Source organism: Patagioenas fasciata, chromosome 8 (assembly GCF_037038585.1).
Source record: "Patagioenas fasciata isolate bPatFas1 chromosome 8, bPatFas1.hap1, whole genome shotgun sequence".
Lineage (NCBI taxonomy): Eukaryota > Metazoa > Chordata > Aves > Columbiformes > Columbidae > Patagioenas > Patagioenas fasciata.
Genome location: NC_092527.1, coordinates 8,403,007 through 8,424,565, shown reverse-complemented (window position 1 = coordinate 8,424,565; position 21,559 = coordinate 8,403,007). Strand labels below are relative to the sequence as shown.

General features: G+C 44.4%; 2 protein-coding genes across 7 annotated transcripts in view; one reads left to right on the top strand and one right to left on the bottom strand.

Moving 5' to 3' along the window:
• Positions 1-15,831, top strand: part of MACROH2A2 (macroH2A.2 histone) — a 26,410-nt gene extending 10,579 nt beyond the window's left edge. For 4 of the 5 annotated variants that reach the window (XM_071811634.1, XM_071811632.1, XM_071811633.1 and 1 more), the window contains exons 3-9: positions 4,386-4,492; positions 5,843-6,040; positions 7,596-7,706; positions 9,386-9,485; positions 10,449-10,562; positions 12,574-12,748; positions 15,131-15,831. In XM_071811634.1, the coding sequence (XP_071667735.1) occupies positions 4,386-4,492; positions 5,843-6,040; positions 7,596-7,706; positions 9,386-9,485; positions 10,449-10,562; positions 12,574-12,748; positions 15,131-15,296 (971 nt within the window). In that variant the 3' untranslated portion in view covers positions 15,297-15,831. The remainder of the gene's footprint in view (positions 1-4,385; positions 4,493-5,842; positions 6,041-7,595; positions 7,707-9,385; positions 9,486-10,448; positions 10,563-12,573; positions 12,749-15,130) is intronic. The other variant, XM_065843031.1, reaches the window with a different exon arrangement.
• AIFM2 (AIF family member 2) lies at positions 9,081-21,559 on the bottom strand. 2 transcript variants are annotated; one of them, XM_071811631.1, is made up of 9 exons: positions 21,310-21,559; positions 20,389-20,504; positions 19,610-19,729; positions 19,134-19,226; positions 18,717-18,825; positions 18,353-18,505; positions 17,440-17,640; positions 16,471-16,672; positions 9,081-13,483 (listed from the first exon to the last, which is right to left on the bottom strand). In XM_071811631.1, exons 1-8 carry the CDS (start codon positions 21,482-21,484, stop codon positions 16,518-16,520), a joined length of 1,122 nt encoding a protein of 373 aa, XP_071667732.1. In that variant the 5' UTR covers positions 21,485-21,559; the 3' UTR covers positions 9,081-13,483; positions 16,471-16,517. The 2 variants fall into 2 exon arrangements, with proteins under 2 accessions (XP_071667732.1, XP_065699101.1); XM_065843029.2 differs by lacking the exon at positions 9,081-13,483 and having other exon boundaries at positions 16,216-16,672; positions 21,310-21,558.

Below are 21,559 nucleotides of genomic sequence, written 5' to 3'. Positions count from 1 at the left end.
GGAGACTGGCAACAGGTCATAATGTTCTGGGGAGACGATGGTTATCGGAGGAGAATGTAGGTGTTAGAGACAGAGCTGGGGATGGATCTGGATGGTGGGGAGAGCTGAACTGATGACCAGTGGGCAAATAAATGGCAAAGGGTATCCAAAAATCCTGCCAGGAAGCTGGAGAGGAAGTTGGAAAAATAAGGCATAGACCTTATTAGGATTCGTTATAGGGATGGATGGAGGGGGTATTGATAATGAAGAACCTAGAAAAGAAGGTTGAGCCCGAGTGTTACTGAGGAGAGTGGACGGGATAAATGGACACTGTCCAAAAAGGCAACTGAGATAGAAGCATAAGGTGTGGATCACTGAGGAAAGGAGAATGGGCTGCGGAGCTGGGAAAGCAAGTCATGGCTGGGATGGGGGCGAGGTGGAGGAGGCTGGCAGGGTCAGACAGGACCAGAACTGCCTGATTGCGTTCACCCAGGGCCCAGCATGACCAGCGATTCTCCTGTGAGCGATCAGCACATGCTCTGTTAATAGCCTGTGTTTGTATTGCCCTGAAGCACTGAGCCTTTTGACTAGCATCATCTGGATGGTGCATACACATCCTGAGCATCTTTATTCCCAGTTGCCATATGGTTCAGACTGCTTTGATACGTATTCTGTGTCACAAGCTACTAGATCGCTCTTTGTATGCAAGATTGATTGTGGCTGCACCCCACAGCCGTTATCAATGCCAGAGCCGTGCTTTGGCTTATCAACCTCGTTGTAAAAATGCCAGCAATCACTGCAATGTATCTCAAGAAGAGGTACTCTTTACCTCGATTGATTAGCTAATGATAATAATCATCAGTGATCTGAGACTCTTTTATAATCTCTCTATGCTGCTTTATATCTTAGGCTTGAAAATCATACTGCAAAACTGCAGTTTAATTCCTATCCAGTAGGTTATGTTTGCTGGAACAGTGTTAGGCTCCACTGGCTTAGGAGTTAAAACTCCATGGAATATTTGGCCTCAGTCCCATTGGATTTATGGACTTGGCAACAGGCACATGCCAGATTATGCTCTGAGTGTGCACAGGGCTCACTATAGTCATCATTATCTACATCAGACATTGGCTGCTTGTGTCCCATAGAGCACCTTCCCAAAATGCAGGCAAAGAATACAGATGTCTCTTGATGAGGAAGTAGAAGACATGTGAATACAGTGCTCACCAGAGGAACTCATGGGAGATGTCAATGGGACACCATCTTCTCTAAATTAGAGCAGAACACAACACCAGCAAATACTTCTTCTTCTTCGGACATCAGCTGGCATGCTCTTTGGTCTGTGCTCTTCTGCTGTCAAGAGACAAATTGAGCAGATATTTCTCCACTTGTAAATGGAGGACCAAGTACTCCATCAACTGACACATCTTTTCAGAGCAAGTATTATTGATAGATTTATATGTTATAGTGTAACAGGAACTGCCACAACTTATCCTAAAGAGGAAGTGGAAAACAAGACAACCTGTCTGAAGTCTCTCCAGTTCTGCTATCAGGAGTTCTCATTCATCTTTCTTATCAGTGCAGCTGAGCACTTCACAAAAGCAGGCTGAACTCAGCTGAACAAGTAGCTTTGGCCTGACCAGGATGCTTTTAGTTCCCAGACGCTCCATATCTGTTGATCCATCAGCTGAAGAAACCGCTTTTTCCTCCGTGTCACAGGATGAGATGATGTAATCCCATTCAGGTCATAGCTTGGCTGCTGTTTGTGTCGATTGGAAGACAGTTACATTCTTCCCTGGTCCTGAGTCCTTGTCAAACAGGAGAAAAGGTGATGTGTGTCTGTCTGAGGCCTAGGTCAAATGTGGAGTGCAGAAATAAGTTAGTTTTCTTGCAGCCACCTGCACCGAAGATGTCTGAATTTGAACTTATGCTTTGAGCATAAGCATCTTTGTGGATTTTGAATCTTGAGAGAAGCAAGATTATTTCAGGTTTCACTTTAATTCTTCGTGCCTGCTGCTGAGAGAATGTAAAGTAAAACAAACTTAGGTCTGACAATATCAAGATGCCTGATTCCAAGAGAGCTTGTTCTGCTATAGGACTTTATTGTAGGGCCTATGTTCTCAAACTAGTCTTCTTAGAGTTGAGGTAACATCAGCTGTTGTTTTTACTTGAAATGTAAAGCAGTTTCTGTAGGGATCTGTCATTATCAGCAGAGGATGTGATAACTGAAGCCTTTAGATTTGATGTTGCGTTTTGCAAGTGCTGTTTTATACTCTTAAGACTGTGCCTCCAGCATTAGAAATACATGCACATAAACAATGGTTAGAAGAAGGTAAGGCATTTATTTACCTATGCAAATGACTGGCATCCTTTGATAAGTCCTATGCGTATTCCACAGTCTGCCATATGACACCTCTGCCTCGGATTCTCTTCTTCCCGGTGTCCTGTGGCAGAAGGCTGGTGTTTGAGTGTTGTGCGTTTTTTGCTCTTGACATTAGGCAAAGGACATTTGAGTGCACCATCAGGATGCTGCTGGCCAAAGGACGCAGAACCTGGGGGAGTGGGGTGAGACACAGGTAGCAGGCTGTGCCGGTTGTTGGCACATATGAAAGAGCTTCAGTTACCGTGCAGGTAAGTATGTGTTGCCTTTTTTTTCCTTCCTGGTGCAATGTTCTTCTGCTGTCAGCACACATCTGCCAAACCCGCTGCAGGAGTCTGGGCCTCTTTTCTTGCTTTATGCTGGTCTGCACAATGGATGGCAATCTGTTCCTGCTGTCACCTTCTGCATTAGCTGCACTGTCCGGGAGGTGGGTCTGAGACTCCCAGCATTGCAGCCCTCACATAGTGAATACAACTGGGTTACACAGGATCTCTTTTCAGTCTCCAAAGTCAGGAAAAGCCAGTGCCAAGGCTGCTGGCCTAACTTCAAATGTAGGTTCAGTGCGTATTTGTGGTGTGATGCTAGTTCTGATTGTTCGATCACCTGCTACTTTTTCCTCATCGCAGTGGCCGAGTTATTGCAACCATGGTTCTAATGTTTCCTAAAATGTGAGCACTTGTCTTTGCAACTTTGATAATGTTTCTTGAAAGTGGTACATGAATAATTTGTGAACATTTTCAACATAAGTCTAAATGGCTTTTACATCTCCACCATTCAGTTAAGTCTGTATGCTGTACGCTAGTGACAACTGGATGACAAGTATGTGCTCTTGTTATTCTGACGGAAACTGGAAACTTGTGCTTTTCTCATGAACGAAACGTCTTGTTGAAATCCTTTGGTTTTAGCCAGAGAGCACTATGTAGATTTCCACTAGAGTTTTCATGCAAGTTCTTCTGTTTATAATAGTTACAGTTCTCTGGTTAGTTGATGAAAATGAGCGAGATCTCATTAATAGGACATGGATGGGCTGTAACTTTCCTGCCGCTGTTGCTGACAGTTGTAAATACAAAACCAAAACCCAGCAGGCAGGGACGCCGGTTACTTATAAAAATAATGTTCACGCCTGTTTTCATTTTAAGATTATTTGTAGCAAAACATTCCCTTCTCCTTCTTCCTCAGTGTTTCGGTAGAGTTCTTACATGAGAATTAATCTGTGAGTAGGGGCCAAGCTCTGTAAATCAATGGATTAGACTGTTTGCTACAGTTCAGATAAACTCAGAAAATCATGTCTGTGTTTCATGTGTAAAGATTAGAAAAAGCTCAGTGGCTTTAGTCACAGCATAAATGGTATTGCGGATTAAATGGAAGTACTTTGGAAGTGACCTTCTGTTCCCAGAGATGTGGAAGGAGCTTTCTACCAGTAGTTCATGCATTGAAGCTCTTACGTTGTCTCTGCTTGCCTCTGAGTCAAACTTTTCACACCTTGTTCTGAAATCAAGTTTCTCACAGACTTCCAATGCCACTTAATTCAGACCTGCAGCATTGCCTGGCTAGTTTGCTGGCTTTCCAAGTGTTTCTTTAAATGCACCTCAGTCTTCGTCTTACCTGGTCCTGAGCATCTTTGCTGTTCTGTCAGAACTGTCTGTGCTAGGTTTGGGGTTCCATTGCATGCTCTACTGTGTTATTGTTACAGGGTTACTGCTGAATTTGGGATTGCTGATGTGCATTTTTATAGAGTGTTTCTTGAGTTTTTTTTTGAAGGAGTATTCTGACTTGGGACTTGTATAAAAAGTTACGTGAACCAAGCTGGGCGTATTTCCTGCTGGCTGTCCTTTAGGGAATTTGGAAGTACAGATTATTTTGTGCAAATTTGCAAATACATTGAATGTGGTTTGGTTTCTGCTTTTCTATAGCAAAGACTGTTTCAATTGGAAAATGCCCCTGAAAAAGTAAATGGATATTAAGCAGGAGTGTAAAATGTATATACAGGGTGTACATGAGCTTCATTTTTATCTCAATGTGTTTACAGCTGAAATTCTAGAATTAGCGGGAAATGCGGCGCGGGACAACAAGAAGGGAAGAATCGCCCCCAGACACATTCTCCTGGCAGTTGCAAACGATGAGGAGCTGAATCAGGTACCCATTTCCATTTCAGTGAGAGTTACATGCTGTCACATGGACGAAGCTGCTACCGTGGAAGGTTGGAAACAGTTTAGTCTGACACATGAATGGGAACAGGATTATCAGAGCAGAAGTTGACAGCATTGTGCCAATTTGTATGAAAGCAAACAAATAAGAAAGTTCTGGGATATCTTAAATCCTCTGGATATAGATTTTGCTGCTTGTGTAGCCTTGTGAGTCTTGCTGAAATGGGAAAACTTGGCGCTTAATTTTTTCCTCAGGGACATCAATACTTAAGGAAAATGTGCCATATGGAAGACCTTTTCCCAAAAGCTGTAGAAATGTGTGTTTTCTATCATGCTGGCTGTGAGGCCCATCTCGGGTATGGATCTGGCTCACTCTGCTATTGCTGCCTCCAGTACTGCCTCCCTCTCCATACACCCAGGTCTCATTGGCACCCAGACTGGTTTGCAGTGCTCTGACTCTGGGGATCACTTGTGGGTCACTTCTGCTGCACTTGTTGAGTGAGAAGGCAGATGCCAGCATGGACTGTGAATTGCGGTGTTCAGGGCTGCCGGGAAGGCTCAGTCAGCACCAGAAGATCTCTTCTTGCTTGGCCCCATGTGAAGATGAATGACATCATTCACACTTTTAAAGATTCCTGCGCTTAATTTGACTGCTTCAAATAATGGAAGTGTGGTGCACATGAAGTCATCTAGCTCTGTTTCCAGTCAAGGAGGCTGACAAGTCAGAACAGAGGCCAAGAGAGGGAAAAGCGTGCTAACACTGTCAGCCCATGGCATCAGTCACTAGGCTGTGAGCTGCAGACCAGATCCACTGTTGCCTGTTAGGAATTAGCCAGATTTTGTCCTCCACCTCACATCACAGCCCATTCCTGTTGTTCACCTCTGCAGGGCAGGTTTTTGGGCTGCATACTTACTTGCACTGAATCCGTTTCCCTGACAGAGGGATCTACAACCAGTTCTTTGAGCAGGGCTGTGGCGCAATCATTTTTTTAAGCAGCCTGCAGGCACGTGCTATTTCCTCTTTTCCTCATTCACTGCTCATGAGTCACCCAGGACAGGTATAGCAGAGACCAGCATTGTGAAAGGAAAGGGTGACTGACCTGTAGAGTGACTTCAGGACATGTGGGCTGACGTCACTGTCACCTGCCAGGTCTCTTTCTTATTGTGGATTTTCTCCCTGATGTGCTTTGGTTTTGTTTTTCATGATAAAGAGACAAGGTGCGATACTTTAGGGAGTGTCGACTCCTGTGTATGCATAATATAGTCAGCAAAAACAGCTTGGGCGCAGACTAAGAGAATCTATGATGTATGTGCTCTCTCCCACTGTTTCTCCTTGCAGCTGCTAAAAGGTGTGACTATTGCAAGTGGAGGTGTCCTGCCCAGAATTCAGCCAGAGCTTCTAGCCAAGAAACGAGGCGCCAAGGGCAAAACTGAGACCATCCTTTCCCCTGCTCCTGAGAAGAAGGGAAGGAAGTCCATGGTGAACAAAAAGAGTGGGAAGAAGGCAAAGTCTACCAAGGCCCGGACACCCAAAAAAGTAAGTGTGAGGCAGATATGGGATTGCAGAGACTGAGATTATTAAGAGAAATAAATTAGTGTTTCTGCACTGTTTCTTTGTAACAACTGGAAATAGGAGGCAGGAGTTGATAATAGACACAGCAGGACTTTTTTTTTCTCTAACTTTAGCAATAAAGGCAGGTGCAGTATTTTTTAAAATGAATTTTCATAGCAAAAACCTTTAAAGGTTTTAAGATTTCCATGTTACTCTTTGCAACGCTTTCTTGATAACGCTGTAGAATCTCTCTATCTCCACACTAACCCTGTGACAGCGAACTCTAGCTTTTAAATAGAGGAAGCTTTGTTTGAAAACATTTTCTGCCTGGCAGATGTCACACCTTCAGCCTCCTACAGTTACTGGGTTAAGTATTTCTCACTGTCTAGAGAACTTGTCCCAACATGGTTCAGGACGGTCATTTTGACAAGCTCTTTGTCTGGTGGGTTCTTAGGTGTGCTGTTGTTAGTGATTTTTAAAAGAGTGCTGAGAAGAATAAATGAATCAGAACTTGACCGCTGCAGTTTCCCTTACAGTTGCCATCCTCTGTCACCATCCAAAATAGTTTAATTTGGTAAAGTGGGAACCCAGATCAGTGTTCCTGATTTGTCATTCTAGAGCATATATCTTAAAACACTGCTAGATTTTTGATCGGGTAGGATTAAACAATGCTAAGCTTTGACCTAAGCTATTTAAATGTGCGTGAAGCACATCTTTCTGGAGGTCTCTCAGCTTCAATACTTACATAGTGAAGAACATGCAGAAAACAGCTATTAAAAAGAAAACAGTGTTGCTTAATAGGATGCCCCATAGGATACCTCAGTGTATTGATCTCAGCTACCACCGTACATTGAATTTGCATATGCAGAGTTCAGACTTGTTAGGAAGAGTTAGCTTCTTGACATACCTTAGAGCAAATATTGAGAGAGGTGAGGAGATGTTTCTGTTGCTCCTGGCGCTGGGCTGCAGGAAGGAGTGCATCCCCCAAAGGGGACTTTACCTTCAAGCTCCAGCTGTCAGTTCATTTTGTCATCCTGACTGCTCGTGTGGAGATGTGATGGCTCATTCCTGTCCGTATGGACTCAGCTCTACGATTTATTAACTGAGACTTAGGATTTTTTTTTCAGATCATAAAGTTGTTTTTTCCTTCAGATTGGAGCATTTGACTGGGTTACTAAGTTACTAAGTTGGATTTAGTGTGAGCTCTGCTTTGTTAGCAGCAAAAATAACCTAGCACCCACCCACCCATAAATACCACCTTAATTGTTAGTAAAGCTACAGATGGATGTGGGTGCCCTGACACTCAATGTGACTACAAACTTATGTAATACCTCAGATGAACCTCTTAATGTTTTAAAATTATATAAACATTGAAGACCTCTGTTGTTACGTAATCTTTGGGGAGTAAAAGACCATGAGTAATGTATTGATCTGAGAAGATGAGGTTTGTAGTAACTGATTAAATCTATCCATTACTGAATAATGGTAAATGTTGACTTCTTTCCTTAGAGAGTTCTTGCTTTTTTCTCCCCCTAAACAGAGCAAACAGAAGGACAATGAAAAAGAAGGAGCTTCAAATTCAACATCTGAAGATGGACCTGGGGATGGTTTCACTATCTTGTCGTCCAAGAGCCTTGTGCCAGGACAAAAGGTAATAAACACGAAGTTATAACAGATTGGAATCACAGCAATGGAGCCTAGCATGAGTGGAAGGATGCTTTTGACTGAACACCAGTACAAAATCCTTTCTGTGTTCTCCTTTAGTGGTTCCAAATTTAAGGCCAAAAATCACTCAGGTCATGGGTGGGGTGGAGGGTCTCAAAAATACATCTGCATGTAACCCATTTCTTGGCCTAAATCGCGTCAGAGTTTTGTTCAGTTTGGTCTTGGCCGCATTGTGCCTGGGATATTGCCAAACCAGCTTTGACCTTATAGGCTATTTATTATTTATAACAGAGAATTTGTGGGCCAGGTCCTAGGATCACCCCAGCAACGTCCACAAGCTGATCCATGCCAGAAGCCAGGGTGCTCCATCTGAAAGTGGACTGTGGGGTTCTTCTCTCTCACTGTAAAACCTGAGGACCTTGCCAGAGCCACAGGGCATGCCTGCTTCTCTGTTCCAGCACAGACTGTGACACCTTGCCTGGCCAGAATCGCCAAACCGTCCCACCAGGACACCTGCATGTCCTTGGTGTCCAGCCAGCTGTTGGTCCCATGCTTTTTTTTCTTATACTCCCCAAGAGAGAGAGGTTTTTGCCTGCTGTAATTTTTGGACACTTTGAATGACACTGGAGTTTTTCTTACAGATATAACTATGAAGATATGGTCAGGATTTTTTTAATTATGATTATTTCAAATAGTAAGGTCATCTGGAAAAAGTGTTCTTCCTGAAATTGCTTCTATAAGCCCCCTGTACCAATGGTGTGCCCTGGTGTATGAAGCAGCGCCTAAGAGTTCAGTCTGTCTGATCCTCTCTCTTGCTAAAGCAGTGATCCAGAATGTGCCAGACACATAACAGATCCGAAAGATCGCTAAAAACTGTGATCTGTCTGAGTAAGTGAAACTTCAGTCTCCTTTACTGAAGTTCAGACCTATCCTAAGTTCCTCCAGAACCTGTGCAGCTTCTCACTTTTCCTCTAAAACGGGCAGAGCTTATTGTTCTGTTACCATAGCTTTGAAATAAATGAGGCCTGCTGTGCATGTGGTCAGCAACCGTTAAGTCTTTTGGATGATTTCTAGCGTCTCTGTCCTCTGTTGTTGCTCAAAGTGATGAGGCTGCGAAATCTGGGGAGTGGCCTGTTTTGAGCACCTTAAGACATCAAGTTTTGTCTGGTTCCCATTTCCAGATGCATGGGTGGGTAAAGCAGCCCTTATTTTATTTCTGCCAGGAACTGAAAGGGTAATAATGTGCTATAGTGGTTGAAGCTTTTATACATCAGGATAATGCTCAGCCCTTCTGAGCCCCTGCAGCAGTTAACTGGGAGCAAATGTTTCCACAGAAGAAAAGCTTTTTAATGTTAGTATTTTTCTCTTTAAACAAAAGCATTTCCAAAACCCGCCTTTTCTCTTCAAAGCGCGATGTCAGAACACGTGTTTTCTAGCAGTAACTTCCCCCAGAACAAGCTCCCAAGCTGTGAGCATATCACAAAACAATGTGAGTGGTGTACAAATCATTAATTAAAGTCTAAACATCAGAATCACATCTATTGAACACACTGAAACTACTGATCTCTGAAAGACCAACCACCTTTCATTTTAGCTTTTTGGAATGATGATTTCACACTCAATTGCTATTTTATTTTTGTCTACTCCCTCATGATTGTTTTACAGCTTTCTCTGACGCAGAGCGACATCAGCCACATTGGCTCCATGAAAGTAGAAGGCATCGTTCACCCCACAACCGCTGAAATCGACCTCAAGGAGGAAATAGGTGAGGCTCTGCGGCGCGCACAAAAACACATCTAGAGCTGGACCAGCAGCTGCTCTACTGGCCACCTGCTGAGATCCCATCCTGTTCCATCCCAGCCTTCCCCAGGCCATAAATGTCGCTCACAACACTTGTGAAACTCAGGCTGGATCGGACTAGGTATAACAGGCTAGTCGCTCATTTGTCTTTTTTAATGATGACTTACTACAATCAAAAAGATAATTTGTTGAGGCACATGAGCAGCAAAGGTGTAAAAAATAACTATTGCAGTCTTTATTTGATTGTTTTTACATTTGTCTCTGAAAATTCCATGACAAAAATTACACATTAATAACACTTCCAATTATGCTTTTCATTGTAGGATTGTACATATTTTGGAAATACTCATGTACAAAGCCTTATACTGCTCATGTGAAATAAGGAAATATTGTTATTACTGGTATACAAAACTGAAGCTAGAGGGAGGTAAAGAAGACAGGCATTCAGTGACATAGATAGGCACGGAACCTAGGAGCAGGCTTCTGAAATAACTGTTTTATAGAGTGAGTCATCAAGACCTTCACTGGCAACCCAGCTGGGTTTATTTCTGAAAGTAGTAGAGGTTGTATCACAGAATCACAGAGTGTCAGGGATTGGAAGGGACCTCAAAAGATCATCCAGTCCAATCCCTCCGCCGGAGCAGGAATACCTGTTGAAGTTGATTTTGAAAGCTGAAAATCTGAGTCTTGAAAATCCCACTTGTTGCTATTTTAGCCGTAAGAGTAAGATAGCATTCTTATGAAAGGAGGTTCCAGTAATAACATATGGGGGTTTTCAAAAACAATGAAAAGTAAATCATATCTTCATAGTTATATGGTAAACATAGACAGCTGCTGCTGACCTGGGGAAGTGGGATCATTTGTGTGCAACGTTCTTCTTTTAAATAATATAGAGCTGTTTTACTCACGCTGGTGCTTTGGTGCCAAGGCCCTCTGCTCTGTGTCCCTGCAGGCAAGGCCTTGGAAAAGGCTGGAGGGAAAGAGTTTTTAGAAACCGTGAAAGAGCTTCGCAAATCTCAAGGACCTTTGGAAGTTGCTGAAGGTAAAAAGGATACTATGGTCTCTTTTGGAAACAGCTTATTTTGTATGTTCTTGCCCCTAGACATCCTGTTCTGTTCTCAGTTGTTATGTGCCTTTGCCTGTGTGATGCAGATGCTCCTGTTTCTTCTTCGAAGCTGTTGCTGGTATGGACAGCCGGTTGAGGGAAAAACAAGGAGAACAGGATACTCGTATGCTCTGCACTCTCTGTCTTTTGGCTTCTAGGTGACACCACAAGTTACAATGGGCTGATTAATCCACCTTAGGCAATTGCTGCCTGTGCGAGTCCAAACATTAAGGAAAACTTCTGCTGTCACCTATGTGCCATCTTTCCTGTCCCGTTTGTACTGCATTCCATAGTGACAATCAGAAACAGCTCTTAGTCTAACATATGAGGTGCAAGAACAGTGGTAGTGTATGAATTATTCTGCTTTATGCTTATTTGACGAACAGTATCATCCAAACAATTACTTACTTAGAACACAAATACAGATATGATAAGATCTCTGGAACTGGCATGCTTTTTGGGAGAGCAATTGCTTCTCTTCTCCCAGGCACTACACCTACATTATAGAAATACAAATTACAGCAGTGCTTTCTTCAAATGTTTAACACGTCTGTAGCAGTTAATAGTTTGGGACTCGAGATTATGCCTTCCTTTGTAGAGAAATTAAACCAGTTTATGGGGGTTGAGAGTGGCTGGAGGATGGATGGAAAGAAATTATAACATATCTTCTAGTGCCTTATTTGGCTTAATATCTCAATACTCAAGAGACTAAATGCTTTAAACAGTCTAGTTTCGGAAATTTCCTAAGTGAATAGCCTAGTTTTACAATTTCAAATGACAGGGAAAATTTTGTACAAGGTATTTTGCTTCACTTTTGCATTGAATCAACAATATATACCATGACATCAAAGTAAACTACTTTTCTCTGTCAACACCACCACCTAACTAGGAAATAGACTCCTTTAATGCTATAAAGGCTATCCCAGGAAAGCAGAAAATCTTAGTTTAACAGATAGAAAAAATGTATGCTCTCCAACATGGTGTTGTGGTGCTGGGTTTGAAACTGCCCCTTTTACTGGTTTTGATACAAGCAACAATAAATGGTGTTAATCACGGGAGGTCTACTGGAAACACCTGAGCTCCAGCCTCCCAGGCTTCAATCTAAGTGCTGCTCACAGCACACCTGTGCTCTTTGCAGTCAGTTTGCTCCCGGTGGTAAAGGCCTGATGTTTCTCTTCTGGTTGAAATGTAAGTGGCACCACGACGCATTAGACAAAATTCCTCTGTCCCTGCAAGAGAATTCCTCTGTGATGGTGGATAAGTGAGTAAACCCAAGTTGTTCATTCTTGGGCTTTAATTGCACAGCTAATTCCAGGGTGTTTAACCTGAGATTCCCAGATTGGCAGAAGTGCTAATGGTCAAAATTGCAACAAAAGCAAACTGGTGCCACGCTGTGAACTCTGCAGGTCCTAGAGAAACATTACGTTTTCTGAAAAATTAACCTGAGATTCCTAATTGGACATAACTGGTGGAGACTGAACAAACATCTTTGGTTTTCATGTCATCTGGAATTACCCGGCTGTGAAGTGGGTCTAAATATTGCTCCCTAACACTCTGGAGCTGCAATGATGGTGCAGGATGTTTGTGCAAAGCACTCAGAGCAGGCTGTGCTGTAGAAATGTCTACGGGAGGATTAATGGTACTGTGTTCAGTGCAAGATTTGATACTTTGCACAAACCAAATCCAGAGGCTGTGCCGAATGAGAAAGATATAAAATATTATTTAACAACTGTGTGTTAACCAAATGAGCCCTGGGTTCTTTGGTCTCCAAAGAAGTAATAATTGATCACGAAAGACAGATTCTGATTGCAAGTGAGCCATTGCAGCATATTTTAGTTCCAAATGTATTTCTTTGGAGAGGTAATGCAATTAAGGAGGTATTTGGATTGAGAGGTCATTGCGGGGTAGTTTCCATTCAGAACTGAGTGTTATTTTCTGTTTGTGTCAGCCGCACTCACTCAGTCCAGTGGGCTAGCGGCCAAGTTTGTCATCCACTGCCACATCCCGCAGTGGGGCTCGGACAAGTGCGAGGAGCAGCTCGAGGAGACCATCAAGAACTGCTTAACAGCCGCGGAAGACAAGAAGTTGAAGTCCGTGGCTTTCCCCCCATTTCCCAGTGGCAGGTATGACTCAAAATGTGCTCCATCAAGAAGTCCAAAGCATTTATATTTTTCTTTTATATTTTTTAACTGGCAGTTCATTAATCTTGGTTGGTCTCTCACCACAAGAAACCTTCACAAGCCCCACTAGCTGCAGAAGTTGTTCTTTTGTGTTGGAGTTCGCATGCTTGTGTTTTATTTGAAATGGAACTGTTGGTTTTGTTAGCAATGAGTACACAGTGCAGTCCGGTAGCGAAGGAAATGAAGGTAAAATTGCTTTCGATAAGTAGAATCACCACACGTCACTGAATACACAGGACAAGAAAATGCTGGTTTTACACAGACACTTTTCAAGACAAATCATATTTTTGTGGATCAGGATAAGAGAATAAAGAGTAGTAGTGTAATTTTAGTGTTTTTTTCTTCCCTTTGTACACAAATTTTCTTGTTTATAGTGTTTTGTCAAAGCAAAGTGTGACAAATTGTTTTATCACTTTAATACTAAAGTTCAACCTTCAAAAATTAACTGTAGTTTTTAATTCCAATAGAAATAGTCTCTATAGACCTCATGTCTCCTATGAGCGTTATCTAAGAACAACCCAGTCTGAGCATCAGTCTCAGTGCAGATCCTTCTGCTGCTTAGCTTTGTTTCTCTTCCTGTTGCTCTTACAGTTGCTCCTGCTAACAGAGAGGAAATAAAGCGGGTCTTACCAGGTGCTGCTGGTTTCCCCTCTGTTTATCACAGATCCTCAAAGTTGTCTGAAAAAGAGACAGAGTTTTTCAAATAAGACTTAGAGGTTTTGCTGGTTTCCACCTGCACAAGAAATGCTGGTTTTGTTTGGTACATCGGGAATTTGCTGCGTTTGCTCTGTGAATTTTCATCTTTCCTCCATCCCACCTTATGGACTGTTTGCAGTAACTGATATAATATAGCAATAGGTAAGATATCCCAGTTGTGCCAGGGCTTTTCAACTCTGTGATCTTGTCATTAAAAAGTAGATCAGTGTGGTTTAGATGAAGTCACTTGTGCTGTGAAGTGGATATGAATTAACTGGGGAAACATTTTCAAACAGTTCTTGTCGATAACTTGCTGCCAGAAAGGTGTATCAGCTGGGCTGCTGCAGATGCTGCCCAGGGACTCGAAGTAGGAAAGTCTGTTTGCTGGTAAGCATTTGGATTATGGTGAATACGGATACAGCAGTTGTTGAGGACTAGTTCCTAACCTCTTTTTTGGACGGTATTTAATGTAAGTATGATACACAGTCTGACATCGCTAACATGAAATTGAGTAAGGAGAAGTCAGTAGTACCGAACTTGAAAATCAAACTGAAGGCACGTGATGGTGCTAAACGCTGCAAAGGCAGCTCTGGGTGCTATTAAAGGAAATACCAGAATTTTTCAAGTGTAAGGATTGTTATGTACTGGGATGGCATGTATTCTGATGCGGCCCTGTCACTGAAGAACTGTAAGTATAGGGCAAGGAATCTGTTGAGTGTTACACAAGTAAAACAATGTGGAAACATGAGCGTACTGCAAGGCAGAGCATTTCCTGAGGTGGGCATCGAGTTCAAACTATAGAACAGTTCTTGAAATTATGTCCAGTATTATAGCAGTCGTATTATATATAAACAGAGATGCAAAGCATCTGACCTTCATAGTAACTGTGCTGTTTGCAGTGTGCTCTCAGCCAGTTCTCTCGCAGCGTGGAGGTGAGGGCAAGGGACCTGCATTGCAGCTGAGGGATTCTGTGACTTTAAAAGGATTATGAGACTAAGATGGAACAAATGCTGCTGCCAAGAAACTTTAACCTGAGAGATGTGGGCCAGCTGCCCCACGAGTTGTCAGCAGAGTTCCAAGTTCACTCACAGTAAAGACTGGTATCTATCTTTCAGCTTTTCAGTTTGTATATTAGAGAATATTACCATCCAAATGAGTGAATGAGTGGGTCTTGGCCTTAATTTGGGTTGTTTTGACTGTAATTTCAGTCAGTTTCAATGAAGCTTCAAGCAAAATATTTTTAATGACAGAGTGCAGAAGTCAAGCAAGCTATTGATTTTGTCAACTACAAAAATAATCATCTCAACTATTTAGCCTGCCCGGCATGGCACAGAAACATTTAATTCTAAGGGAGAATGTTAAAAACTTTGTGTAGTTATAAAAAGGAGAAGCAAATGAAACCAGTAACTATGCCAGCAAGAAAACCGATACAGCAGCACATGAATATTGCTAACAGAACCTTGGGCTTTGCTTCTGGGCTTTACACATTGCAAAACCGCAACTGGCACTGTGTTTTGCAGCAGCCTGCAGTTGGTACAGTGCTGGTTTGTTCTTCCAGCATTGTGTGTGCATAATGCTTGCCCAAGCTTCTGACACTCACTGGTTCTGTTCTGTTCCACTACCACACAGAAACTGCTTCCCGAAACAGACGGCAGCCCAGGTGACTCTCAGAGCTATTTCCACCCACTTTGACGGTACCAGCTCTTCCTCCTTGAAGAACATTTACTTTCTGCTCTTCGACAGTGAAAGCATTGGCATCTACGTGCAAGAAATGGCCAAGCTAGACACTAAGTAGCAACAGCAGCCAAATGAAACTTTATTTTTCAACAAACTTGAGTAGCATTAAAAGCATTAGAGGTGGGTTTTATTTTTTCAATGTGATGAGGAGGGGGAGCGGTAGTAGTGTGATGTGTTGTGACTTGATGAGGAGCTGTGACTAGAGATGACAGGGGGTTTAGCCTGATTGCTTCATGCTATCAGCATCCTCTAGCCATTTCTATCACCTTGAGCAACTCAGTTGCCATCTCTTTTCAGGAGGTTTTTTTAGTGTCCCTTGTTACTTTAGTTTAGAAGTTTTAAAAGAGTAACCTCATTTTAGATTTGTAGCGATGAGTATTTCACACACACACTCACTTCACAGAAAGCTCTTAAAACTGTTCTTTTCCCTTTTCCCATCCCTTGAGGGCAGATGGCAAACACAGAGTGGGGAAACGATTGCAGAAGTGATGCATGAGGAGCTTCTGGTTTGCTTTGAACTCACAATAATCTCTGTAATTACTGAGAATATTTCATGGTGATTTTGTTTGTTTTATAAGAAAAAAAGAAAAAGACGTGTCAAGTGTGGTTATTGTTACAAACCCTACTTCTGCTCTGGGCATTTCTCACCTAAAAAAAACCAGCAGCGTCTGTAATTAAGTGCTTGCTGTGTCACGCTTAGCACCCAAGTAACCAGCTCTTCTGGCTGCGGTATATAGTGCTACAAGCGACACAATTAGAGCTGCTGTTGAGATGTTGACACGAAGCTGCGTTATATTCCGCTGAGTTCCAGGATAACCATAGCCTCTTGAAGGCCTGAGGCCAGCATCCCCAGCAGCACAGCAAGCTGTTCTTCTGCACAGGGCAGAGCAGATCCCAGATCTCTACAGGGCAGGTACGTTTCACAAGAGCAAAAGTATAGAAAGCCAGGGAGAAACCACAAATAAACTACAGAGATCTTGAATACCACTGTGTTTATTGTTACAAAATGACGTAAACCAGGTTTCTTCCTCAGAGCTATCTCAACAGAAAAGAAACATGCCTTCACTGTTTTTTTATCATGAGAACTCTTGTGCACTTCATTTGTAAAGTGCCTCCTTCCCCTTTCTAGCAAGGCATTGCACCCCTTTAATGCAGCACACTGACAGGGGGCCTCAGGAGGTGCTGCAGGAAACAGCATCGGTCTGGCCAAGCAATAAAAGTTCCCCCCTCACCTTCTTCCAGTTGCTGTAGTCCTTGCTGCTTTGTCACTGATCCCCTCTTAAGAAGGCATCGTCTGTCCCATTGTCTTCCAGCTCTTGGAGACAAACAGGTCCCTGCTCTTAGCAATGGTCACCAAGAGACGTCCCACATAGTAACCGTTCACCTGGCCAACGCCATCATCCTTGCCCATTGCAAGCAGGAATGTCAGTGACCCTGGAAAGACAGAGAGATTTAAGTTAAGCAGTATAAAAGCTAAGTATCAACCCTACTACATGTAGATGTTGCATTTCTTCTAAACCCTCCCCTCTCTGCCCTAAAGCACAGGACCCACGTGCTGCATGACAAGGAAAGAACTACTCACAACTCTCTCCTTTCCACCATCTGCTCTGCCTCTTTCATTATGGGACTGCTGAAGGACTGGGCTGAGTGGGTGCTGTCGTGTGACTCCCTCCCAGTAGGGAGTCCAAGAGGCAGACAACAACATTTAAGTAAAAAAAAACATAAACAGACTGGGCAGCCTTTAAAAAGCAAACTGCTGACCAAATATCGTCCATCCACATGGAACAGCTTTCAGCATGGTTATGGTAAGCATTTACATCAGCTGCTTAACATCACCTAGCTAGATCTTTGAGATAAGTTGGTGAGTTTGTTTGCTGTATAGTTTAAGGGGAGAACAGAGGAACATCTCCTTGTTGCTGGGATTCTATTAGCACTTTAAAGAAAGGAAAGGAGTTTGAATAGCAGGCACCCACCAATAGATTTATCAGGAAGACATTAGTAAAGAAAGGGCACATGTCCATAGACTGACACAGGTAATTAACTTCTCCAGTGTTTTTGGCCCGAGCTATTAACTTATACAGTCAACCCCAGCTGTGGGTTCCCTCACTTCTAATCCGTGTCCTGTGCACGTTCTGATGTGTGCACATTTAACAGCTGCTCCTACAGGAAAGCAGCCTGATAGCTAAGGCAGATTACCTTACCTGGTTCGTAGGTTTTAAGAGGCTTATGTGTCAGGCTGTTGATGATATTTGTCACGGCGACATTGGCGTGGAGCCCAGCATGGTAGGCCATCTTCGGTTCTTTCAGATCTGCGCAGTCCCCAATGGCATAGATGTTGTCATAGCCTTCCAGCTGGAGGTGCTTGTTAACCTTCAAAGCGCTGTTACTCGCCAGTTTGTCCCCTGTTTTGCCAAACAAAGTTTGCAGAAAGAGTTCTGTGATGCTCACTGTGGCCCGAGACCTCAAAAATGCAGATGATGTTATCAAACATGTAATTGACACAAAGCACAGCATCGTTTTTTCATCCTTTTTTCTACGTGTGAGGGAAGAGATGCTTTTTGCCTTGCTGTAGTTATTTACCAGAGTCTCATGCAATGAATCATCATTTGACATTTCAGTAGAAACATCAAGAAGCGGTAAGAGCTGGTGTACACAGCTGAGAAAGAGACTGCTCATAGTTGTGGTGCCACACCTGAAAATGGGCTGTAAGGAGTCACACTGACAGTGTATCACTGAATAACAGATCGGCTGAATGTCCTCTGACACTGATGGTTGAACAAGAACATTGAATGCGCTGAGCCTATTTCTGCACAGAACTCAGCTTATACCTAGGATGAAATCCTGTCCTTGACAGCAGCAATTACCATCAACTTGTAGGTGTCATCTGCCTCATGCTGAACTAGGACACTAAGGTTCCTTGGAGGTATTAGCAGAGGGAGCTGGAGAAGACCCGTTAGCCACTTGATCTATGGTCTGCAAGTTTCTGGAGTTCACATTTCACAGTTAAGTATTTAATGTGATGTTAGAGCAGGTTGATTCCTAACCTCACAATAATTTAGTACAAGACACTGAAGAACTATGCTGCCACTCCTCCCACAGTGGTTTTGCACTTACCAAATGCAGCAGCATATGCTGAAGAATTAATCTTTATCCCTGTGCACAGGACCACCATGTCAACAACCACCTCGGTGCCCCTTTCTGTCCTTACTACCATGTCCTTCTGGAAACGGTTTGGTGTGAGGCTTTCCACATCGCTGACCCTTTCACCTGTTGTGACAGAGAGCCCTGGGTCACAAACCTTGACGAGGCTGCCCTTTCCAGCTAGCTCAGATGTGTCTAGAGAAACGGGAACTCCAGGGAGCCACGCTTAGTCAAACAAGTCAGAAAGAGGACGTTGGAAAGAAATGCTTTGGCTAAAGGAACAGCAGGTGATAGAGCTTCAGAATCTAGATCTTCAGAGCCACTGTTAAGTACATACCTAACAGGAGGCGCACTCCTTTTCTGAGGAGAATCTCTTTGGCCTCCTGACGGACGCTATGTAGCAACTCCACATCAGCTAGCACGACCTTTGAGTGAATGAGGGTGACCTGTTGGGGACAACACAGCAAACGGGAGGACAGAGGAATGGGACAGGACTCACGCATGGGAGCAGCTCCAGCTACCTTCCTTCCACCCCATGTACTGCCAAAGGAGAGCAAGCCAGCAAAAGACATCTAGTGCCAATAATTGCTGGTGATGCGCCTTGGGGTGCTCTCAGAGAGCAGGCAGCAGGGTGGAGGCTGTCATTGCATGGAGACTCCTGGTGTGCAGTGATATCACACACCTCCAGCAGGACCATCACACAAGAACGGGCTCAGAAACAAAGGTTACGTTTTTGTAAGTAATACACCGCTACCTCTTTGGCTGGGTACTCGGTTTTGATCTCCGCAGCCATCTCCACTCCAGCAGCACCACCTCCCACCACCAGGATGCGCTCAGATTTCTCAATCTTGAAGTAAAGAAGAAAGTCATATTAGAACTGTTTCATGCAGGAGGTCAGATACCTTCAGCCGCTCTGAACAGACCTTTCTGAGATACAGTACTGACCCAACAGCAATAAGCCAGCTAGTTCGTTAAGAGGAAACAAAACATAAAACCCCGTAACGCTCTTCCTGTGTGTGCTGTAACACTGTTGAGCACTTCAGGCTTCCCCTTTGCAGGTATCTGATCTTCCCCTGGGGTGAGCCAGCACATGCTCCTTGCCCTGGCCTGGCCCTGCAGGCATTATGGTTTCTTGTTCTTAGACACTGATGGCTCCAGACACCCGTAGTGGTGTCTCGGACGGGGAAGCTGAACAAAGGCAGGCAACACTTCCTTAAGTTGGTTCCTCACCTCCTTAACCATGTCTTCATAGGTCTGGATGGCGCTTTCCATGTCAATGACTTGGTTGAACTTCCCAGGAAATGGCCCATCACTGCCTGTTGCAAGAATGAGATGGGAGTAGTGAAGCTCCTGGGGGGGCAGAAGGTGGAATAGGGCATTAGACCTCTTAAAAACAGAGCCCAGGATACAGCTGTTGCCTCACTCACTCCTCCTTCTCCAGCCCCGCTGATGATCAGGAAAGTACTTGCTCCCGTCAGAAAGTGAGTATAGGAAGAGACCTGGCCCAGGTGACACCAAGGAACTGCCTTGCTCAGGGTCTGGGAGAAGCACCATTCTTCAGAGGAGCTGAGTGTCTGCCGAGCTATCAGAAGCTTACAGGAAATAACCCGGTATTTATATCAGACATTATCACAGCTCTCTCCTGACACTAACTCCCCTTCACTTCTTCTGAACTCTGCCTGAAAAGCGACATCAGAGCATAACCTTTCTTCCTGCAGTTAGATAAGGATCTTGAGCCTCAGGGTTAATTGTTGAGCTCTAAATCCAGCTTTAAGAACAAAAACTCATGAGGCTCGGTATTCAGTGCACACCCACATCCCACCACACCTCCAGGCCACGTCGCATGGCTGGAAGGGATACACGCAGCGAAAGATGGTCTCTGCTGCTGAGCTCCTCGGAATGATTAAACACTACAGTCTTTCCTGACCTGCACTGTAGGGTGTTTGCCACAACCGAACAGCATTCCCAGCTCTTACCCAGCTCGAGGTCCAAGTAATCTCATCACCCACCTCACCATCGCTGAGCAAGACTTGTTGCCTCGCAGGGTCTATGCCAACAACCTCGCCTTGTCGGAAGCTGTCCCCAAAGGTGACGGAGTAGGAGATGAAAGTCTTCCTGGCAAACCCTGTGGCAAGAGGAGACAACAGGGAAGTGATGTCCTTGTGCGGAGACTGACAAACCCCACGTGCCTCCCCTCTCACACCATCCTTGCTCAGACAAAAGCATTGTGTGCATCCAGGGCCTCTGCTGGGCATTATCTCTGCCCAACAATGAGCTTCAGGACCTTTGTCTCGCATTTGGTGACCAGATCAGCTCTCCAGAGGCCAGGTGACGCCTTGGGCTAGATTGCTTTGTCTCTGCTCCCCGTACACAACTTCCTTGTACTGGTTTGCCAGTAAGTGCTCTGCTGTGGCCTGGGGCCTTTCAGGCAGGATGTCAGAGGCTTTTTGTCCTGTTATCTGCCCCGCAGACCAGGCTTTTGACATCCTTTTTGGGGAAATGGGGTTACCACAGCCTCCCCAGTGAGATCCCAGGCAAGCCGGAATTCTACCATGCAGGGCCTCGCTGCTGAGCTGCTTGACATTTCAGATACCAGATACAATAAGACATTCACTCACCCCTTCCAGCTGCTGCTGGTTTTAGCTTAGTCACCTTCTAAATTCTCAAAATAACGATAATTTAAAAAAGACCATCCCAGTGTTTGCTCAGTGTTGCCAGCGGACACGCAATTAGCTTAACACAGGCAGTCTGTGCGTCCTCCTGGAGCCAAGCATTTGTTTTCAGGCAGAAAACGTCAGGTCTTTCACCATCGCTGGGGTGGAAGGAGGCGCTTTCCCTACCCCTTTCCTTGCTATTCCCCGAGTACCTCCGAGCTGCAGCGATCACCGGGTGGGGCTAAGAGAGCGGACCCCGCCGGGCAGGGCTCTTACCGCTGGCCACGGCGGCGCGGAGGGCGGCCACATTGTGATGGAAAGCGTCTCTCACGTCCACTAGCACGAAGGGGACGGCCCGAGACTGGAGAAGACTGGCGGCCGCCGTGCCTCCGAAGCCTCCCCCGACCACCACCACCCGCACCGAGTCGTCCACGGACAGGCCGGACCCCATTCTCCGGCTGTACCCGCCGCCTGCAGCCGCGGAGGGCGGGCCGAGCCCGGGCCAGCCCCTCCGGGCACATCCCGC

What these genes read in the sequence shown, in the direction of transcription:
- AIFM2 (XM_071811631.1), bottom strand. Translation starts at nt 21,484, where the DNA reads ATGGGGTCCGGCCTGTCCGTGGACGACTCGGTGCGGGTGGTGGTGGTC. An exon ending in TCTTGCTCAGCGATGGTGAG is followed by an intron (nt 19,730 to 20,388) that starts GTGGGTGATGAG and finishes CTGCCCCCCCAG; the next exon opens with GAGCTTCACTACTCCCATCT. An exon ending in AGGAGTGCGCCTCCTGTTAG is followed by an intron (nt 18,506 to 18,716) that starts GTATGTACTTAA and finishes CTGTCACAACAG; the next exon opens with GTGAAAGGGTCAGCGATGTG.